This window comes from Rhopilema esculentum, chromosome 21 (assembly GCF_057945365.1).
Source record: "Rhopilema esculentum isolate cy_ngs chromosome 21, ASM5794536v1, whole genome shotgun sequence".
NCBI lineage: Eukaryota > Metazoa > Cnidaria > Scyphozoa > Rhizostomeae > Rhizostomatidae > Rhopilema > Rhopilema esculentum.
Window position 1 is genome coordinate 2,673,807 of NC_142835.1, and position 22,218 is coordinate 2,696,024.

The 22,218-nt window shown below is 37.4% G+C and overlaps 2 protein-coding genes across 2 annotated transcripts in view; both read left to right on the plus strand.

Annotated features, from left to right (window-relative positions):
- LOC135684130 (26S proteasome non-ATPase regulatory subunit 1) overlaps positions 1–22,218 on the plus strand; it is a 70,633-nt gene that overhangs the window by 26,733 nt on the left and 21,682 nt on the right. Inside the window, exons 27-29 of the mRNA XM_065199537.2 lie at positions 450–509; positions 1,406–1,508; positions 3,652–3,821. Coding sequence (XP_065055609.1) covers positions 450–509; positions 1,406–1,508; positions 3,652–3,821 — 333 coding nt within the window. The remainder of the gene's footprint in view (positions 1–449; positions 510–1,405; positions 1,509–3,651; positions 3,822–22,218) is intronic.
- Positions 15,420–19,977, plus strand: LOC148957565 (regulator of G protein signaling 21-like). The gene has a single exon (XM_089114741.1). It carries the CDS (start codon positions 17,177–17,179, stop codon positions 17,831–17,833), a length of 657 nt encoding a protein of 218 aa, XP_088970867.1. The 5' UTR covers positions 15,420–17,176; the 3' UTR covers positions 17,834–19,977.

Consider the following 22,218-nt stretch of genomic DNA (forward strand, 5'->3'; position numbering starts at 1 on the left):
CGCGTTCTTTTCAGCCATCTCTTCAAAATGTTAGGGCTGTCTGTAAATACTCCTGTCTGTTAATAACATTGTTCGGTTTGCTCTATATTCGGTTTTCATCTTAGTTTAAACCAAGATACTAGAAATAAGCAAAATTAAAAAAAAAAGGAAAATGCCAAAGCTTTTCAATGTAAGTTACATAAAATGAAATTATATTTAATAATTCACCTTTTTTACTTGTATGTCGTCTTTAAGGGTGGATTTCGTTTACTTTCTATGCACTTTTTTCAAAAGGGCACGTATCTTAAAATTTAACAATAGTGCTCTTACATGACTTTATTTGAAATCGTTTCTGTAAAAAATAAGAGCTCTTACCTTGGGTGAAAGTATACAGTCATAAAACTCTCAATTATTTGCACTTACTGTATATTAATATACAGTTAATTGTAATTACCAATTTCAAAATACAGGGAGCGCTGATTGCTTCAGCTTTAATCGCCATACAACAGACGGAAGCCACCTGCCACAAGGTAAATTATTGTGAAAGAACTTTTGTACAGTTTTAAGTATATATCCCAACTTTGCTCTCTTACTCAAGTTGAAGCGCGACGTCATGAAATCAGCTACACGCAAACATTAATTTCATACTTCAATGGAAAAACAAAGAGATTCAAGCAGTAGTAAAAAATTAACGAATGTAAGGATTTATCCGCTTTAGAAGCGAGGAAAAGACATTACAGTGAAATTCTACGATTTGTCTCCGCAAATTGTTTATGGCTGAAATTAACTTTCCCCCGTATATTTGTCATTATAAAACCTATTTGTGCGTTGAAGCTCATTCTTATGCTAAGGTTCCTTAAAGAACCTAGGAAAATTTTTTCTATTGTTGATTTGCCCTCGACTTTTTTGTTTGCCTTTCATCAAATTTGATGGAAGAAAAGTTTACACTACCAGAATCAGTTTTTGTTGGCTGTTTGATTAAAAAAGCTTTCACCATACCTCTTACATTCCTGTCAGATTATTGCACAAAAAAAGTCTTAAACCACTGTCAGATTCGTTTTTCATTGCAGTTGTTAGCAAAGCAAAGTTTATTATAGTGACCAACTTAATATTTTTTGTGGCTATCTAGAAAGTTTTTTGTGGCTGTCTAGAAAAACTTTTTGCCTGTCCATCCCTTCTCTTTAGCGTGTAGGATAAACTTTGAACAAGCTCATAAAGTTCAACGTTGTTTTCTGATCTTTTAGGAAGAATTAAAAACTTTGACTTTAGTGGCCATTTGCATCTTTATCGGTTTTGTACAAGATGAATTTTCAACATGGTCAGTTGTTTGCATCCAAGCGTCAACTGCATATTTAAGAAGCCCACTTTTAATCAAGGTCTCACTTTGTATTGTGAATGCTAAATCTTTTTTCATATTTGTTTGCAGATTAAATCACTTAGGGAAACATACGCTAAATGTATAAGCGATAAACATGAAGACGGAATTTCGAAATTTGGCGCAATTTTAGCCCAAGGAATTATCGATGCAGGTAAGCTTGATCTTTATTTATTTTTAATTTCCTGTTAGGTACATTGTTTGTTAAGATGATTTAGGTTTTTGCTTCTGAATCTCCGTGAATAGCTTAAACACATTATAATAAACGAGAACAGATTCTTTATCGTTGATTGGACCGAGGCGATCTTGGACGAAAATATCCAAAAGCTATTCATGAATTAAATGTGGACTTATAATTATCAAGGGCTTAGTCTGACTGAAATTTGTAAGTAATCTAAAGTATATCTCAATGCCTGTACCAGAGAAGAAAGCATAATAGCCTGAGGTTGGGATCAGAGGGATTTAGGCCTAAGTCGCAATCAACTAATGCGGTATCTGCTCTTCACCAAGCACTAAATGACTCACTGAACTATTCTCTCAACTAACACCAAATCAAGCTATTTGATGATAATTAATCTTACTTTCTGCCATCAATCCTTCAAATTCCTCTCTCCTTTTCTGCCATTTATCATAGAAACCTAGTAATTTTGTGTCTTTTCCGCCTTGAAAGTTACATGTATTTGTAGTTTTCCCCTTTATTGGAATCGTTTACTTTCAGGGCTGTGCGAAAATATTTCGCTAGTTTTGGATCCGTGTATTTAAAATGGTGTGTCCTATAAACTACAGACGCCCGATGTAGCTCCTGCCAATGCTTTTGCAACAGGTCTCCAAAAATGTGTTCAGTATGACGAAGTGTAAAACCCTAGGCCAGACCTTGGCATCTTACGGCCCACGGGCCACATCCGACCCTTTCGACAATCCGGCATGTGAGTGTGTGGTCAGTCAGAACTTGATTTTTGGCGAGATTAATCTCACACTTGCCCTATACTACAATTTCCTACAATATAGACACTTACGTAATAACTAAGCTTTAACTTAATGATAACTAGTAGCAGGTAAAATATAGTATGTATATCTTTTCACATAAGAATAAATGAATATTGCGCATAGTAAAGTTACCGTACGTTCGGCCCTCCACCACAGTTCAGGTTTCTCATAAGGCCCCCTGTAAAAATTAATTGCCCATCCCTGCCCGAGGCTGTTTATAGCAAGCAAAAAAACTTTTAATAGTTTCAAACTCATTGGGTATCAGCTCCCATTGTTTTCCAGCTTAGGAAATTTATTTTCATTGACATTTTCTTAAACATCTATTCTGCCTCATTCTGCGTTTAGTTTTCATTACACGGGAGCAAGCATAAACCAGATTATTTTTGTCTTTGCTGTACTTCTTCGAGCATTTTCATCAATATATGAATTGAAAATGTTCCATAGTTTAGTTTCAACTGAAAAACACGTTGTGGAACTCCGTTGAAAATAAGTCCTCTCTGTTTACAGACGTAAATAATCTTTCAATTCGGAATTTACATTCATATCCTTCAATTTCCTCACAAGTCGATAATCGTTATTAATCTCATTGTGTCCTTCATCAACTTTACATTCTTTATGCACTCTTGAATGATGCTAGAGGGAAATAAACTGGCTTCTGACGTCCTTTGTCGTTTATCCCATTGTTCTTAGTTAATAAATCCATTCAAATTTTATCCCACTCCACTTACACTTACTCCAATTTTCTCCACTTTTTATGATGTGGTCAAATCATTCCTATATTAGCTAAGACGTCTTTTTCTACATATGTACGAAAATTCTTCTCAACAGCTTTGTGCCATGATCTTAATAATAATGTTATCAAAGAACTGCCTTCCTTTGATTGTCACGTGTTTCTTTACAAACGGTTTTGAGCAAGTTTTGTCTCACTTCATAGGGTGGCTATTATTCTTGGGTTTTGTGATTGTTATAACTGAAATATACTGAAATTCAGTCAATCGACCTAGCGTACAGAGAATTTATCTGTAATACTTTCAAGATAACTTTAGAATAATGATTTACATGCTTTTATTATGCGAGAAGGGAGCTTTGGTATTTCATTAAGAACTTCAATAATAAAGTAAAAAGCAAATAGATCATAAGAATCCTTTTATTAAAAAACTCAGAGGAAATAGGCACTAGTTTGTTTTCAATGTATCTAATAACGAAATACTAACATAGTACTGAATTCTCTTAGTAACTCTGTAGAGAAACTTCCCTTTCTGCCAGCATAGGACAAGACTATGAATGTCACAATGTTGCTTCTCTTTTAGGCGGTCGCAATGTAACAATTTCCCTACAATCAAGATCTGGCCAGAACCACATGCCTTCAATAGTTGGTATTTTCATCTTCACCCAATTCTGGTACTGGTTCCCTCTTTCTCATTTCTTGTCACTTGCCTTCACACCGACAGCAGTTATTGGTTTAAATGCTGATCTAAAGGTAAGCTGTTCTACTTATACAACCCTGTTCTTCAGTGTTCTTTTGCAGTTGTAATACATTCACTATGTAAAGGAAAATTAGCGCCTGCCACTATGCTTCAGTGTAGAAGCTGGTATTTGTCCTATGGTATTTGCAGTCGCAGATGAACGATTCTAACAGGCTGATGGTTCATTTTGTTGAAACTGTGACATTACATACCCTCTACATTTGTCAAATACCGACTACATTTGACGAGATAAATCCTCTTTATTACAAGAAAAAATAGATGAAGGTTGGGTGAGGAATTTTTCTCAACAGGATATTAAGGGTAAAGCTTTCCAGTTACCTGATCACAACCAAAAGTTTCAATCCATTGCGAAACCACCACGCTGGGTTTATAGTTTACTTTGGTAAATTGCTCTAATGTGATTTCCAGGTAAATTTCAATAAAAGGATGTTAAATAAAAATGTCTGGCTAAGTACTAAGAAAGTTAACAGTATAATATCATTTTATAAAAGGTTAGACCAAACAAAACGCAAAAGGCTTACAAGGCCTCATTTGTCTGTTGTTTTATTTGCCGTTTATGAGGCACAATTAATTTGCAGTTTATGAATTTGAATGAAACTGTACCAAATTATCAAAGGAACCATGTGGTTTATGAATAGATTAAGATGTGAGCAAAAAAAGTTTTCATGATATGGGCCGAAAGAAATGATCATGATATCTAAACTGAAATTATTATACCCTGAAAGTTTTTATCCATCTAACTTCTGTGATTGTGCTAGCAACTACAAAAGTCAATGTTCGTAGTTTTTTTTCAATTTCCTTTTCATTTCGGTAGCTTTTTCTTTTTAGAGTTTTGGTATAAACTTTTCATGGTATTTTTAAGAGTTTCAGTATAAATTTTTTATCTTTTGTTGGTAGACCAGGCATTTTCTGGACTAACATCGCATGTTTCGATACCTTTTCGAACTCTGGTTCTATAACTGTCACTCAAAGGAGTGAAGTCGCCTATACTGCTCAGATTGTCATTGTGCGAGTTACCAGTGGTGTCAAAATTATTATACACAAAGCATGCATCTACTTCATAAAGGGGTTAATATCACGCGAGTAGTGTCTTAAAATCACATTATACCATAATGCGTTATTTAAGGATCGCCTGTTCTCTTTCTGTCATAGAGTGCGAAACAATTATGTTGTCTGATTAAAGAATGAATGTAACCGATCATCATTAGGGACCCTTTTCAGCAGGTTCATATGCTCTAAATGAACACTCACGATCCAAGAATAATTTTTGCAGTATTTTTTGGGAGTTATATTTCTAATTTATTAAACCATTTGAAGTCGCCTTTTGTTATGTATTGAGGAAGATATAAATTGGCTTGCAGGTTTTTAAATGAAAAGAGGGTGGATTATTTTAATGTCTTAAGATGACTTCAAAGCATTAAAAAGATAAAAAAATCGTAGGGCACTGGAAAACTCTAACCTTGAACTACTATGATGTTGAGTTCGGTAAATGGGTGTTTTGTTAAAAGGCGACTTTCTTCCTGCTAACAAAGGTGCTGTTGTACCAAATGTTTTCTACGTGACGTATAAACCTTGTTTTCAATGAACAGTCCATAATGCTCTTGGAGATACTTTTGAAGTATTTCCCACTCAAAGGTACTGGTTTTCTGCCCTGTACTGGTATGTTTTCTTTCGTAACTTAACATTGGCCCAGTGTGTATCTAAATTCTCTTTCTGAAGACGTCCGCCCATGGTTTACATGATGCATTTTTAATGAAAAACTCAGGCAATTTTTGATCTTGCTTTGGAATTATCCACCTATACTCATGCAGGGGATCCATAAACCAGTGCAGATGGTTATGAGTTCTTGAAGATTCCGCTCAAATCATTTTTGACCCAGACAATTGTGACCTGAACGGATTTTAGTACGCTTTATGACGTTGGCAAAGTAAACGAACAAAGGCCGGACAAGGTTTCTTTGGCCATGTTTAAAAATGAGCTAATTGACGGGTATTTGGTTATTCGCTTTTGCAGAATTTGTGAGATTTTGGTTGGCCATTGCATGCAGTTGAAAGGAAGTTTAGTTCGTTCAACCTTGAGAATAACTTCACAAAGAGGTTTATAATTAAGAGAAAAGAATATGTGCGGTTCTTCTCTGCAATCATAGTTAAAATGTTTAGTGAGCTCATTGAAAAAAACAAGTTGTGTTTTTCGCGAGCGATCAACATCATGAAACAGCTCGATAAAATTTGCAGCATAAAGGATGCTAGTAACCAAATCAATTGTCACTCCCGCAACAACAACGCTAAGGATTTGGCAAGACATAAACATAAATATTTGTTATAGAACCTCTTCTTGTCTTATGTCCTTTATTCATGATTATGCAATGGTAAACTGTTGCATTTGAACAGGTTTGACAGCTGTGCTTGCGGAATAGCCTTGTATTTACTGAACATTGAATTTTTGCTTACTTAGTAGATTGTGACTTAGTTTTTACGAATGCTGAAAAGTGTCACTTCCATATTGCGCAATACTAATTTCTTAAGTGTTTCTAGATGGCAAATCATGTGAAATGGGTTTCCAAAATGCATCGATTTTTTTTCAGTATATTGTTTGGCTCTGTCCACTTGTATCAGGTCTGTTTTCTATTGCAATTTGAGCGTGGCCGTCTGTTCTTCGGCTGTCTGCTCTTAGGCTCTCTGTTGTTCGGCTGTCTGCTCTTAGGCTCTCTGTTGTTCGACCGTCTGCTCTTAGGCTCTCTGTTCTTCGGCCATCTGCTCTTAGGCTCTCTGTTCTTCGGCCGTCTGTTCTTACTCTCTCTGTTTTTGTAACCGTCTTTTTTGTAAATGTTTATACCCAGCATCCGGAGGTAGTTTTTAGGACACTAAGAAGCTATGCTTATCGAGCAGTGTCCTGGTCCTTCCTCTTGATGTTTACACCCCTCTTGATTCATACGCCTAGTATAGCAGAGACCTGTGGATCTGTGTTGCTCGTAGGGCTGTATGTTTGTATGGCCATCTGCTCCTAGGCCGTCTACACTTAGGCCCTTTTTTAGTTTTGTACCGCCAAACAATTGTATGCCTAACTCTATTAGTTAGCGTTAACGAAAGAGATTCAGATTGGTATTTAATGCCTTTTCTTTATCGAATTAAATATTTTCTTTCTAGAGTCTTGATCTAACTTCAAATTTTCTTTACAATATAAAATTTTGAAGCAGTCAGACTTATTTCCTGATCTTTTTTTGTCTGAAACTTGTTTTGATGTTCAAGTTATACTTCTGCTGACAATAATTTCATTTGATTATAATTTTTTGCTTGCCCTGACTTCTTCATTCTTACGAAAATGCTTTGGTTGAAAATATCTTTGGTCCTCCAGTATTGTCTTTTGGTTTCTGCAGTTTTATGCAGTTGTATGCTTTTGTATCATCTTTTCTGCTGGTCAGGAGCGTCTTCTAGTTTTTAGACTCTGCTTTTAGTAAGTTTTCCAATGTGAAAACTCACTTATTCGAGGGGTCGTTCACTCTTGCAAAAAGTGTACGAGATTTCCACAAAAACAATAGGATTTCCACCAATGGTGTTCGAGATTTTTAAGAAGTGATTTGCCCCTCGCACTTACATCTTCACATGTTTCATTTTCTTGAGAGTTTACTTTAGCCAACAAGTCGATTACTGACCCCTTTGAACCAAAGGAACATTCGAAACACAGTGTTGGAGTGTTAATAATAATCCCCAATAAACTTTATGCTCATGAACTTTACCTGCATAATAGTCCACACTTTTATTTACAGTAAAAATATCTTCTAAAGGAGAGTAGGAGCGGGGATATTCGCTTTGATGTTGGCAGAAATATTTACTGGTTGCTCCACGTGAACACACAAATATAATCTTGACCGAAACTTTCTTCTTGTACGTATGAGTACGTATGAGAGCGAAACTTTCTTTAGTTAAATAATTAGCTATTAAGAAGCTCTGCTGTAACCCAGAAACACTTGTCACCTGAATGATTACTATTCTATTGTACCTGGGTTTCGCTTGTGTCTGCAAAGGCTTGCTGAACTATCAGAAGTAAACAACGAAGTCGAGAAGAAATGAACGAAATACCAATGCAATACAGAGGCCCCTGATTAGTGCACAACTCTATAGCACATGCTCATGTATGTTTGCCCAGTTGCAATTTAGCGTTTGTTTTTTACTTGACCACTCTCTAATCGGTTTTCCATGTCAAAGCTCAGGTCAATTAAGATAAAAATATCATTTTTCATGTTTTGACGATTATTTGTGATAGAACCACGAATCTCGTGCTCTTAATGGATTAATTCGGATAATCCAGTTAAGGGCAACAATTCCAATTGTTACTTTCTTACCTATTTTTCAATATTTCATCTAAATTGTATTCTATGATGATAATCGAAATCTGCCTATTGCGGTAAGTCGTTTCTATCAGTAACGCAACTTTATTCTCCAAACGAATTCTGAACCAGATGGTTTCTCAGGTGCCCCTTTTTGTGACGAATTCCAACAGATACTTTGCATTCTTACTGAGTACTGTTAGAGGGGGAGTTTGTATGTATAAAACCAACGCCTGATAGTCCATTGTTTCAAAGATAAGCATGTTTTCTTTCAATTATCAATGGTAGGCCTAAAAGCAACGGTGAAGAAAATCTGTGTTTGAATCTGGGAGATTCGAATTAATGGACCTCAACTGTATTACAACCATAGAAAGCAACATTCTGTATGAGCAATCACTATACTTTGTTCGTCACTTTTCGGTATGATTTCGAAAATGTTTAATCACACGTTGGAAATCATGATATAAAACCAATTTTATGATTCTTTTTCACACGAAACACTTGGCTTCGAATTCGCAGCAAGCTGTGTTTGGATAAATAAAAGAGTACACCAGAAATTGAAAATATTTGCCTGCTTAGTAGATACAAATAATAAACCCCAGACGTCAGAATTAGGTTCTGTAACCCTTTTTAGTGTAAAAGAAGGAAATTATTTACTTTTTAGAAAAAGGCATATAATGTAGCGATTGAAAAAAACAGGGAGAAAAATGCGTATTGTAAACCATATCTTATAATGTGAAGTAGATAAATTTTATTCTCCAAGTTAGATTGGAAAGCAAAGCTGTTCAGAACTCTCTTCGAAAGATTCTTTGGGTTGTAGTCTCGCTTAAGAATGATGCTTGTTCCCGCGTGTTTGGATCGCGCGTATTGCGGGCAGTATGTTGCAATAGTGATAGAGCAGATTATTCATGATAGCGTGGGACTTGCTAAACTTAAGCGATTGCTAAATATTTATAGCCATTTCCAATACCCTTTCTCACGATTTAAGAAATAGACTCGTGACGTTGCCACACCCATTCATGGATACCCCAATACTTTGACTGAGGTTTCGATTGTCTGTGCTTCAAACTCGTACCTGTAAGAACACTTGATATTGTTGAGGTTGTGGGTGGGACGTCGTTTGTTCTCAATGAATGACAACAGCACCAGCAAATAATTGTTTTAGATTAAACAATAAAGAACCCAACACACAACCTGTAGGTACAGTCACTCCCAGCTTGCATGTGGGCCTAATATGGCAGTTTGTGGTTAGATATCTCAGAGTTTGCGCAACAGGGCAAGATTTGAATTGTAACGCATTCGTGATGTGAATTGATTGATTTAAAACAATGCATGACAAGAGTTCCATTGGCGTGCTTTTGGCAGTTGAATGGCCTTCATTGCAATCTATCAATTAAGCCACCTTGACTAGAAATAAAAGATTGGATCAGTTCAAGCCAAAAATTATAAGTGTTTCGACCACTCAGCTATCGTAGAAATCGTGCATAATCGAATAATACTATCCACAATTAGATAAAACTATAAGCGATTAAATTTTTGGGCAGCATGCTAATTACCTTACTAACGGCTGACCTTCTTAAACCGGAAACGCACAGATACTGAAACATATCGAAAGAAAAGTTCAAAATTTCGCTTTCTTCGTCTTTCTTGAACGAAAAAGTTAAACAGCTACCCATTGTACTCAATCATTCAAGACTTTTTTTACCTTAAATTTTTGCTTCTACTTTTTTTTACCTTAACTTTTTGCTTCTATCCAAAAAGATTTGAGATGTGTTCCTCCACCTGTTTCACCTATTTTACCTTTTCTTCATAGTTCTGTTTTTAGCATTTAGCACGTATTCAATAAAAATTTAATCTTGTGAAGTTTTCGTAGAATGTGAGTGGAAAAATTGATAGATGTTTAATGGCTTTGTTTGTTTCAAAGCCTTGAATAACACAAGCTGGAGGGAAAGCAGCTGTAGTAGATTTATGATAAGAAATTGAGAAAACTCAACTTCAAGGTGTAAAAAGCCCTCTGAAGAATTTACTCGATGACCGTAAAAAAAAGTAAAAAAAAGTGAGTCTTGAACTTTAATTGATGATAAGGGGTTTCCAATGACAGTACTGGCAGTAAACCCTGGCAAATTAAAACCTTGTTGTGAAGAAGCGAACGGTTATTGTAGGGACTAGTAGATTTATTTTGATGATAACTTTGTCAGGGATCCTGGTGCTATTTGTATCTGACTTAAAAATACGTCTCAGGTGACATCGCTCTTTTTATGAGATATAGCTGTAAAAATTTGTTGTAAAAATCTTGAATAAGTGCTGTTTTTAGGTATGAAGATCCAGAATTTCACGTAGAAAATGCTAGATAAAAGAAATGTCAAGAACTGAAGCTTTTCCGTGACGTTTTTTTGTTTTTCGGATCAGCAACCAGCTGCCATTATAGTTGCAATGCATCATTCGACTTTGGTAGATAGTATGGGGTAATTACCTGAAACATCTTACCGCCTTACGGAAGTATCCGCCCTTTAGAGGTGTTCCTTCAGGCATAGATGCCCATTGACACAAGAATTTCCTTTCAGACAGCACCAGTAATATACTGGAATCAGCCAAATTATGATTACTTACTTGTCGCGTAGCACAAATTTGTATCATTGGAGGTACAGGGATTGAGGAGTTTTCTCTGGCCTGCTTTATCGATTGCAGGCTCGTTTCACGCCCAGTTTATGGAAATAGAAAAGTGTATGTTTTGATCAGAATCTAATCGGCAATTACGTCAACCAATGATGCATTGCCAGATGTTTTAAACACGGACATCTTAGAGAGAAATTTCTTAAGCAGCAAGGACTGAACTCCCGCCTTTCAGATCTTTAATTTAAAGCAAGGGTTTAAGGATTACCGAGATTACCATACATTTGCCTAGATCATCAGTTCTTGAGAATGGCGAGGGCAGCCGACATGTTAGTCCTTTTCCCATTTGCCAGCTTAAGCTCTCTATTGAAATAAACTTATGAATTATCACTGTGAGATCATGGGAAAATGACAGCCAGCTCAACCCTAGCCGTGAGATTCGAAGAAAGAGCCTCAAACACGCTGCATCTGTGTCAAATCTCTAATGATCCTTTACGCTTTATTTTGTAGTTCAACATCAGTATTAAAGACAGAAAGTTTTACCTGTCTCATATTTTCTGTTAAAGAAACTACTGAGAAACTACTGCACTTCTCGCGTCCGTACGCTTGGTCGCAGTGTACGCACGCGAACAAAAAGCTTGAAACGGAGGCAGGCCTCATTTTCTACAAATCTATTTTTGGCACGTGAAAATATAGTTTGATACAAAACCCGTTGATGTCACACCACAAACTTGGCAGTTAGCTGAAATGACACAATGCTGACCCATATTTGTCCATTTCGTTTTATGTGGGGACGTTGAGGCGTACCACATCTAGATGACTTGTGTCTGTATTACATCACTTTTCCGTGACGTCTGCGGCATACTATTTTTTTCCATTGGAGGAAATTATAAAATGTTTGTATAATCATATTAAGTCTTATACTTTACAAACAGTTGTCTTAAGGATACTTCTTCAGATGTCCGGTATTTGGGGTTTCCGTCAACAGAGGTTAAGCACTTTTAGCTCAGAATTTCTTAAGGATTGTCGTGAATTAAAGCTTTAGGCTTCGAGCCAAGGGGCAGTTCACTCTTGTAAATAGTGTACTAGGTTTCGGAAAAAAACTTTTCTAGGATTTCCAGGGACTTATTATAAAACAATAAGATTTCCACCAAAGACGCACGTGGTTCCCATGGAGTGATTTGCCCCCCGTTTCGAGCAACCCAACTGAAAGTGGGAAGACAGTGCTCCTATTGTAAAATCGGTAGTAAACAGCGTTTCCTTGCTTCGAAGCCGTAATAGCCCTTTTGTAGTTAGTTGTCTGTCATGGGTCCTATAAAAAGACAGAGGTAAGATATTGACTTACAATAGCATGGAAAAAGAATTCACCTCTTGTTGGTCGGGGGCAGATTAAAAGAGGCAATTGTCCCCACTATTTAGTTAAGGATCAATGTGTAATCGCAGGTAATGGAGGTGTCCTTTTTTGCCTGCTTGTGCCTCCCAATTCCAAAGTTATTCCCATACCTCTGGCGAGCTTTTTAATATTTTTTTTGGGGGGGGGGGGGTGGAGGTCGGCAGAATGGCCTATTTAGTACAATGGATCCCCACAGGTTGTCGCATAAATTAACGTTTCATGTTAAAGAAAGTATCAAGGGGCACCAGCCACTGCAGCCCGGAAATGCCATGCCTCTCTGCTTTTTTCATAATGCTTTCGTATTTTTGATTAAGTCCAGATCCACCACATTGATCGTGACAGTGAGTAAGCCACCAGAAGATACTGGTTTTGTCTTGAACATTTCAAAAGGTGACATTGGGTCTTTTTCATTCCGATTAACTTGTCTTTCCAGTCCAAAGGTCTGTTTGAAAACTCATTATCTTGTAACCCTCCAGTCATCATCAAACTATATTCTAACGTAGCTCTATATTGAAAAAAATTTTCTGTTCTAACTTTTATTAAAGTACAAATACGACATTGAGTTTGAGTGCCAGTTTGCAACTGGTAGTTGGTTTCTTGCGGTTTAGCATAAGTTTTGTGGTGAAAGTTTCTTGCACAGTTTCGAAACTTCTCAATTGTATGTTTTCATCATTCATCAAACCTAAGTGACTTAATTTGGAAAAAATTGCCAAGCTACAAGCTAGCGCACCTTTGGCAAAACAGACCTCGACGTGGTACCGAGGCTTCATTGGATTTCAGCGGCAGCCCTGATTCTCCAGTCAGAAAAATTCGTAGAGCTTCCGTCCCTATACTGTCATATTCTCTTTTATATGGTTATGTCAATATTTTGTGACAAATGACAAATGTTTTCCTCCTGCCCAATCTTAGTCTGTACAAAGCTCGGGGAAAATTTAACGCCGCAAGCGAAGCCTTTTACTAACAAGCCCACTGTCACTATTTAAGACGCCCCGTGGTAACCTTTGCTCCCTACCTGTTCCTGCTTGGAGATTTTTGGTGTCGCTCTTATAGTTGTTTAATACCGTGGCATCAGCTACGGGTCATGTATTATGTCTATCTGAATGCTAGCTTGCCAGACTGAATCCGACAAAAGATGCATTGCTAGTTTGGCATCCATGGCAATGCACAGGATTGATTGCCCAGCGCGTAACAGTTGTGGGTCAAGAGAAAAATCTCATCGAGGTTGAGACTAGGTTTTTGATAAAAGAAAACGAGAAGGGCGTTACAATTTTGTGAACGTGTTCAAGGATTTACATAGTTTTGTTGCCATCGTAGTTAAAATCGTATTTATTTCATTTTGGATTATTTGTAAATTTATACTGAAAAGCTAATTGAATTTTGGGTGTCTCTGCGTCATGTTTCATCAGAATAGCTGCAAAGACAGAGGAGGCATTTCAAGGTTTTGACTTTGGTTAGACGGCAGCAAGTGGCTGCGGTTGATACCAGATCAAATACCGCTACTTCTATTATGATTCATGAGACGCGTTACACCAATTTCTACGATGCCTCTCCAAGGTCTCTTGAGTACCGAGCGACTGTCTCCTTTCTCGTTGTCTATACATGCTACTGCTTTTGCTCCTATTCCCCCCCCCCCCCCAAAAAACGATGTTTTGATTCTTGATTAATGAAGATATCACACAAACAACATGTATCAAACAACAAACTTTATAAGGAACCAACGTTGTATCAAGCAGTGGTCTACTTGGCATTGGGAATTGACGTTAGTCTTCCAAAAGTGTTGGCATCGACTGTAACCCAGTTGTTCAATAAGGGAAGATTATCTAAAGAAAAATAGCAAGCTAGTTTTTTATTGGTAGGAAAAAATATTTTTCACAAAGCGAACGATACAAATCTGGCTCTTGTGTTGAATTCTAGGCGTGTAAACAAAACATAATTTTTAGATCACGCCCTTTCTACTGTCAGAAAATGCCTCTTTACCAACATGGCACGCAAATTTTACCAACAGGCAACTTGAAAATCACAGAATTACATTACAAAAAAGCGATGCCAAATATTACCCCTCCCCCAACACTTTCTCGTCAAGTTTAGACGAAGTTGGTCTTGCCGAGAACTTAGGGGTGTCCCCCTAGTTCCCCTGTGGCACCACTATTGCGTGTATGCACCAATAAAAGCGGGCAGAGGGCAAGGGAGCATTTGACCCAGGGCCCTCTGCCTCCAAGGGGTCATTATAATTACTATAACAGTTTTCCCAACTCAGTTAAAACTGAGTCCAAGATTTTGTGCAGGAAAGTTGAAAATTTCCGTGTCATTCTCAATCCCATAAATTAAAGAATCATAGAGATGCAAGTTTTATTGCACTAAAATGTAACAATAAAGTGATGTCAATTGGTGCGTGTCTCCGTCTTTTCCAAGTTTCTAGAAATCTTGCGACATTTCCTTGCTTCTAGATTTCCTTAATACTTCCTAAAAACAATTCCCACCCCATTCTAAAAACGATCCATGGTGTTGATTTATTCGGGCAAGCAAAGAGCCTAATATTTCAATTTTGGTTGCAAAACCCCATCCCTTCACTTAAAAGTGTCTAACTCTAAAGAACTTAACTTCCTCCCCAGTCCCGTAAATGTAGAAGACTTTCAAAATGACAGAATGTCACTTAATATAGATTAGCTTCAATCATTTTGATTGCGTATTCCAATTGAACAAGCAATTCACAGGGGAGTTTATGGCAAAATTTTAAACCTCTTATTCTTATAGAGAACTTTCTCTATACCCATCTAAAAGGTCACACCTTGAATTGGCTGTAATTTGTGTTTTTTTATGAAGGACAGCTTACCATTGACCTGTACTCAGATTTTTTATCATGTTTTGCACCTGCACTAGGACAGCACGGCTATTTGCACCTGTTAAATGTTCCTCCGTCAAATACACCAGACTACAAACACATTTCTGTTTTTTTTGATAACGATTATCTAAGAAATAACTTCTATCATACCTGGCAAATTACGCTGTGTCCAAATCTTTTCGTTAACTGTCGCGAAAGAAAATGGGATCTGAATCAATGTTTGGACAGAAAGGGCGTGTAGAAACATTTATGCAAACCTCTAAAGTTTTAAGATTTTCTAAGAAATTTTTTAACCGAAAATTTGAGAAAATTCTTTGGAATTCTAGAATTTTTGAAGAAAAATAACAATGAATACTGAAATCCAATTTCATGATTAAAAACCATTGTATAAACAGTTGTTTAGATCATAGGCGAAAGTACGGCCCAGGCTGTGAAGCTGCTATAGTGTAACAGGCCCCCAAACCAACACTCGTTGCTATGTCACTGGCATAAGATTAGGAAGCATTTCAAAACTGGGGAGGGGAGCATATGTCGTCACAATTGGGGCATTTCAGTAAGCTGCAAAAAGGTACTTAACCACTGTTTCTGAAAAGTGGCGGGCGCGTGCCCCCTCTCCCTGGTTCCTACGTTAAAGGTTGTTTAAGGTCACTGGGCTCAAGATGTTTCTTTACCTGAATCTGCCTCTCCCAAGTAGAAGGAAGCTAAATTAAAACATCGTGTTTCCCTCCCAAAAGATCTCGTTAAAAACATTCGCCATGGGAACGATGTAGTGTCACAAACCTATCAGTAGCGAAAATTATTATAAATCAAAGATGTTGAGAAAGCCCAATACCAAAGAACAGGATACGTGAATACACCTTCACCTTGTTTAAACATTCAAGTACAAATTACGATCACTATTATGTTTAATGCCTTTTAGAGCTAGTCTCATATTTCAACCGTGATTTTTCTTGTGGTTCCATTTGATGTTCCTCTTGTTTCGTTCAGATTAAGTTTATCAAGGTTACACATAAACATTATCTTTTCGAAGTGTGTATTATCTTTAAGCAAGAAATAGTTACATTTCGCAACTTATCAAAAGTTGGTTGGTGCGAAGATTCTTATTAAAAGCTGGGGGAAGTGTATTTGGATGCAATGGCAAATTTTTCAATAAAAAAGACAAAAGGGAGAAATGGTTTTTTTTTAATGCTGGGTAAAACATTTTATAAGAAAAATAAATCTCTCTAGCAAACATTTTATGATCAGGGGCGTAATGGAAGTTAGTTTTTTGAGGGGGAACTATAGATAAAGGTTTCCCATTTATTCCACCGCGAAGTTGCGAAATTTCTGAAATTTTCTATTACCGTGAAGAAAGTTTCGTGTTTGCCAAGGGCTTTAATGCGCTGCCCCCAGCCACCGTGCCTTTGCCCCCGCGCCCCACAATGCAAACAAAAAGCATTTGGTAAGCCCTTTGTTTCTTCCTGGCCACTGTCTAGCGGGTTTTGTGTTCCGTGGTTTCGTGCGTTTTTACCTGCGCGTAGTAAGACCATATCTGGAGAACAATATACCACATGATAAGCTGCGAGTTGTGATAAGATCACAAGGGAAGTAAATTGAACACGATAAGAGAGCACGAGGCGAGTAGGGTCAGTCGACTCTGTTTTATGCGAATCAAAGACAACTTCAAATATTGACCAGGTATATCTCAGAGGGAGTGCAAAATTTGCTTGCGCTGAATATAACAGGTTTTAGGTGGTTTGTGGTAGAATTTTAATAGCCGTGTTCTTTCGATTTTAAAATATAAGCATCTGATTGCTTGTCGGATGTGACGTCCGCTCGAGTGCGATAGAGAAAGAGGAAACTCGCGTTTGTCAAAGATATTTAAATCGAAATACAATTCACCGATCACGGGTGGCTGCGTTTGTACGAGAAAGAGTTTTGAATTCACAGAATTTGGACGCATCGTCGTAGAGGTAAACGTGCAGTAAAAGGAGGGTATCATTTCATAAATTCTCCGTGCGAAGAAGGTTTTTGTGGATGTCGCAATAACTTGTGTTTATTTACTCTTGACCTGCAGTTAGAAATCCAAGCTTCAAATTAGGACAGAGCCCTTAAATTTACATGTGCTTATCAAATTGTGGCTATAAATGTGGCAAGTCAATTAAATAACACACATTTTGAGCGAAAGTGTATTATGGGAGCAAGACAAAGCACTGTCAACAGGTTTCCAGGAAGTTATCCTGAAGACTCCGGGGATACCGATTTCAGTTCTTCTGAGATGACGCCGAGAAGAGTGACGAGAAGGCCATCAGTTCCCTCGGATTCAGAATTTGCTCATTCAACAGACATTAGTTCGTCAAGTATGAGTAAAAGAAGAGCATTTTCGGAGTCAGACACGCTTGCTCTTGGTGAACGAGACAGATCGCGACTAAATCAAAACCGAAAACGTAAACCAGGCTGTGAAGAAATTCTTTGTTGGAAGGAGAATTTTAGCTCTCTGCTCAGTCATCCCATCGGTTATGAATTGTTTTTACTGTTCCTAAAAGAGGAGCATAGCGAAGAAAGCATTTTATTTTGGCGAGCTTGCGAAGAGTTTAAGCGATCCAGTTTCAGAGTTTCAGCGAAGGCCAGACGATTATATAGGACTTATGTGAAAGTTGATTCACAACACGAGGTAAATTTGGATTATCGAGAAAGAAGAAAGATCGAAGAAGCCCTAAAATCGCCGAAGAAGTCTATTTTCGATGAAGCACAGAGAAAGGTTATTTTTATGATGATGAATGATCCATACCCACGATTTCTTAAATCCAGTATTTATTTGAATTTAGAGAGAAAATCGTTAGAAGCTTAATTATTCGTCTGGGTGTAGATTTTGATACAGATCGGCTAATTTGAGATCCTGGTAAGAATTTTGCTTGTTTCCCCCATGTAATTATTCCACGATTATTATGGAGTTGCTTTTATTTGTACCATTTTACAACAGCATTTTAAAGAAACCCCTCCAGCGAGAATATTTAAGAAAAATTTACCTATTAGCTTAAACTAGTTTTTTTTCTAATCAATAACTTGGGGAACTGAATCATTTGTATAGAATTTACAATGCTTCATATTGAAGGTATTTGGGCATTAAGTCCACCTTTCAAAATTCCATTTTCGAAATTTTCCAACACTCCATATGGAACAGAAAAATTTATCGACATATAATTGTGTGTATCTATGTAAAGCTGTAAAATTATAAAGTAACATATGTAGCCTCAGTAATGTTACGTCCTCAGTAACCCGTATGTGCTTATTCTCAATTTTTGAGGCAAACTCCAACCCACCTCTTCTTGTCAGAAATGAGGGAGTCCCTCCTACGTAAGTTGATGTAGGAGTAGTTAATGTCTTTCATGCTTGGGCACCAAGACCTTCAGGGCTTTGGCACTCTGCCACAGAAGACGTTAACATCAAAGAACAGCAATTCTGGCTTTTGGCAGAAATTAAGTGAAAAGCTTTAAACGAGAATTGAATGGGGCTGTTTGTACACGGCTGGCTTCAAATGGGGACTAAAGTTGTGATACCTGCTCGTGTATGGTCACAACCTTTCATTTTAGTTGTCTTGCATTCTATGTACACCTGCCCAGTTGTCCAAGGATTTAAATCGAGGTGTCGCATGACATTATCCGCTCCTGTTCTTGGGACTCTAAGGTGTAAAATTATCAAGTTTATTTGAATTAGCTATAGTTGCTAGTAATTTATTTGTTAACCCATACTTCCTTAGAATGAATAAAGTTGAAATGAATTTATTTAAAGCAGAAGTTTTCTTTGATTTAATTATTATTTTGCATTAATCCCTCAAATTTAGAAAGTAAATTAGGAATTAACTTCAGAATGTGGTTATTCTAGATCTCTATGCAAATTTGTCCCTCATTTTTTTGTCATTTTGAAAAGTGCTTGAACATGATGTGTGTTCTATGAGTGTGTAGTAATGTGTCTTAGGATCTTTCATGAGAGCATATATATGTTAAACATGGTGGATTTTCAAAGCGAAACTGCTTCGAATGCTGCCTTTACGTTGAGACCGTCTTTAGGACCTACTAGATATAAGGGATATTGTGAAATACACAGACCAGACATCATACAATTACTTTCGTTTCACAAACCAAATCACCCTCGAAGGCAGTATAATAACAGAACCATTTTGTCAATTGTTCGGTGAATTGACGTTTTGTGAACGTTGTAATCAAACAATTTCCTTTATGTTTCTTGTGGTTACATGACCTACTGAGCAATGTAAGCGTTCGCGCCCCCGTACTCCCTTCAAGCCTATGCTCCTCCGCATATTTATGAGAAATTGCCTTTCTCAACTTGCCTTCAAGAAAAGGTTACTATGGTAATTTGTGAAGCTGTTGTTGAATAACGCCATGCACTGTGTCTATCCGAGTTGCATCCTTCCCACTATCCTGCTGATATACAGTGTTTAGATCTAGGCCCAATAGATATGGTTTCATTTTTCCTAACGCTCGAGTGCAGTGCACTAGTTATTTAAGATTTTGTACAGTTTGCTCAAACCAGTTAGTTGTCTAGCAGCATCTTCTTGCTAATAATCGATTTGATTTTTCAGCATTCTAAATATATGGAGAATTGTTTGGGACGATTTTATATGCCTGTCAATATATGTATTCGTGTGAGCTTGGTTCTCACAATAGTTGAAATATAGATGTGATTGATAACTGTAAAAAATTGTAAACGTAGATTTCATGTAAAGTTGAATTGTTGGATCCATCAAAGCCTTTGGTATCTTTCTTTGAAACTAGCTGCTGCAACCATCCTTAGAAGTTGAGTTATGATAGGAGATATAGCGAAGTAAGAAGAAATTTGACGTAAATCCAAGCATGTTATCAGGGCTGATATATGAGGGGGAATGGGTGGCTACACCCACACTATTTTACTGTAGTTAATTTTGGTATTTCTTTCATATTAACAGTGTGTTATAAGAACCTGTTTGCCTTTTCACCACGAAAGATACCTCTTTTTCCTCTGGTTTTCTTCCACACAGAGTCGTACCACCTACTACTGGATGTTTTGTGTTCAAAATCACGTGACATAATACTAACCAATTACGAAATGATCCGAAAGTGGAACAATCCTTATTTTTAGAATGACCAATTCATCCGGCCACATAATCGTCTCGTTTTAGGATTATACAAGTCTCTTTGAAAAAGGAAATTAATATGACTGTTGTTTACTCATGCCCCGCCTATCCGTTCAGCCTTCTCTCGGACGGTTCGTCTTCCGATCAATTGTCGATTGTGACGTCACTGAGCCACGGTTCATGTTGAGATCAAACGCGTTCTCAAAAGCATGGCTGGCAAAATTGATTTATTTGCGGTTTGGCAACGGATGCCCGAAGTGTCCACGAGCTTTATGTGCCAAGCCAGAAATTCGTGTCGTGAAATTCAAAGCTCGTGTCGTGGCTTTCAGAGAGGGGGGCATAAAAGTATCGGGATTAGTCGAATAAATTTCAGGTAATAGAAAAGCTACCACCGCTCCGTATTCTGTTATCCTGTAGAAAGTACAAGGCAATTTAGTCTTTTAAGGAAAACGCTGAAAACCCTTGACTTTATAGCCAACAAATTTCTCTCTCTCCTCTGCTTGAATTTAGACTTTTGGGAACAGTCCCCTTATTCGTCTCAAGCTTGCAAGAGGTTTGAGTTATCGGGATTATATTGTTCAAACCTGTTTGGTTAAAGGCAAATTCGCTATGCATACCTAGAATACACTCTTTTTTTATAAGAAGTATTTTATAAGAACACGAGCCTCAAAATTGGTCAAAAGTTAAGAACAAATTAAGAACAAGCGTTTTATCTCAAAACGAAAATTTTACTGTTTGTGGGTGCTTTTTCAGTAAATATTCAAACTTGTTGGCAAATGGAGGTTGTCTCGCTCACTTCGTTGGCAAATGAGCCCTGAACACCTCCCTAGAGCGAAAAAGCTAGCAATCACACTGCTTACACCCTATTAACTCAAGAACAATTGAAGAACAATCCAGCCTCAGAAAATTCAAGCGCGGGTACGGTTTCATTGAATAGGCTTAATTTTGTGGCTGGGGGTCTGGGCGACCTCACAACAACCCCAGTACTTACTGTTTTCAAGCTGCCCTGCCGCTTGAAGAGAGATCTCATTGTGTTGTAGGATATAGTTCTTGATTGGGGCCAAACTTTTTAAGGGCTAAATATATTCTACTGCCTTACGAAATTGTCGTGTTTTGTGTAAATGCTTACGGCTGTCAAGCTTGTTTTCTCCAAATATTAATCCCTTGCCTTGTGGCGGTTATTTCCTTGTGAATTGATTAAATCTTTGAGGTTATCGCATACTGTTCCTTAAAATATGAATCAATTTAGACCTTAAAGCGAGTGTCACAACAATTGCTAAATTCATATACTTGTGGCCTTGAAAAGAAATGCATGTAAATCTCATTTCAGCTTCTTAATCCCGTTTACGGCCTATGGAGCTTTCGGGTTGACGAGTAATTGAACAATCCTGGCCAAAATCCTTTAGTTTTTTCGCATATGGATCCAAGGATTACTCCTAATTGCGCTTCTATGCTTCATTGTGATGCTCAGCAAGCGAATGGTTTTTTTCCGGACGGGTTTGTGTTTGTTTTTGTGAATTCAAATGCTCAGCCGTTGCCCAGATTTTAGCAAAAGCTTGCTAAAGAGATGTTTCAAGGAGTCTGGGCCGAGCAATCTCTGGAAATGGTTTTCCGCACGTCAGGTGTTCACCCTGTAGCCTCAATATGTATTGTTCTGTGATATAGAATCTCCCATGAACGAACGTTTTCTGATCTGAATTTGCCTTACTTGTTTCTTTCCGTCCCACTGACAGTCAATCCATTTGTCAGTTTTTGATCCCTGCCACATGTCTGATGATATATTCTACAACTATGGTTATTTATTCTAGTGACTGACAAATAGATTCAAGCTTTTTGCAAATTATTGTGTTTTTCATGAAAATAATTTCCTGAGGTATAAAGAAAGCACAAAGTGAAAATGAACATGAAGAGCTTAGATAGTTTCGAAATCCATAGAAAATTGTTCAGAAGTGTTCAGAACAATGTTTTTCACCCCAACGTGTGTTATAAGTGGTTTGAAAATAGCCAGAGATAGACTGGTGCTTAGGATGAACTTTGTGACTAGTAGTGTTTGGAACTGTTCTGGGTTAGATAATATTGTGTGGACAAAGGGGCCTCTTATC

Excerpts from the sequence above, each read along its gene's own strand:
- LOC148957565 (XM_089114741.1), top strand. The coding sequence starts at position 17,177 with ATGGGAGCAAGACAAAGCACTGTCAACAGGTTTCCAGGAAGTTATCCT.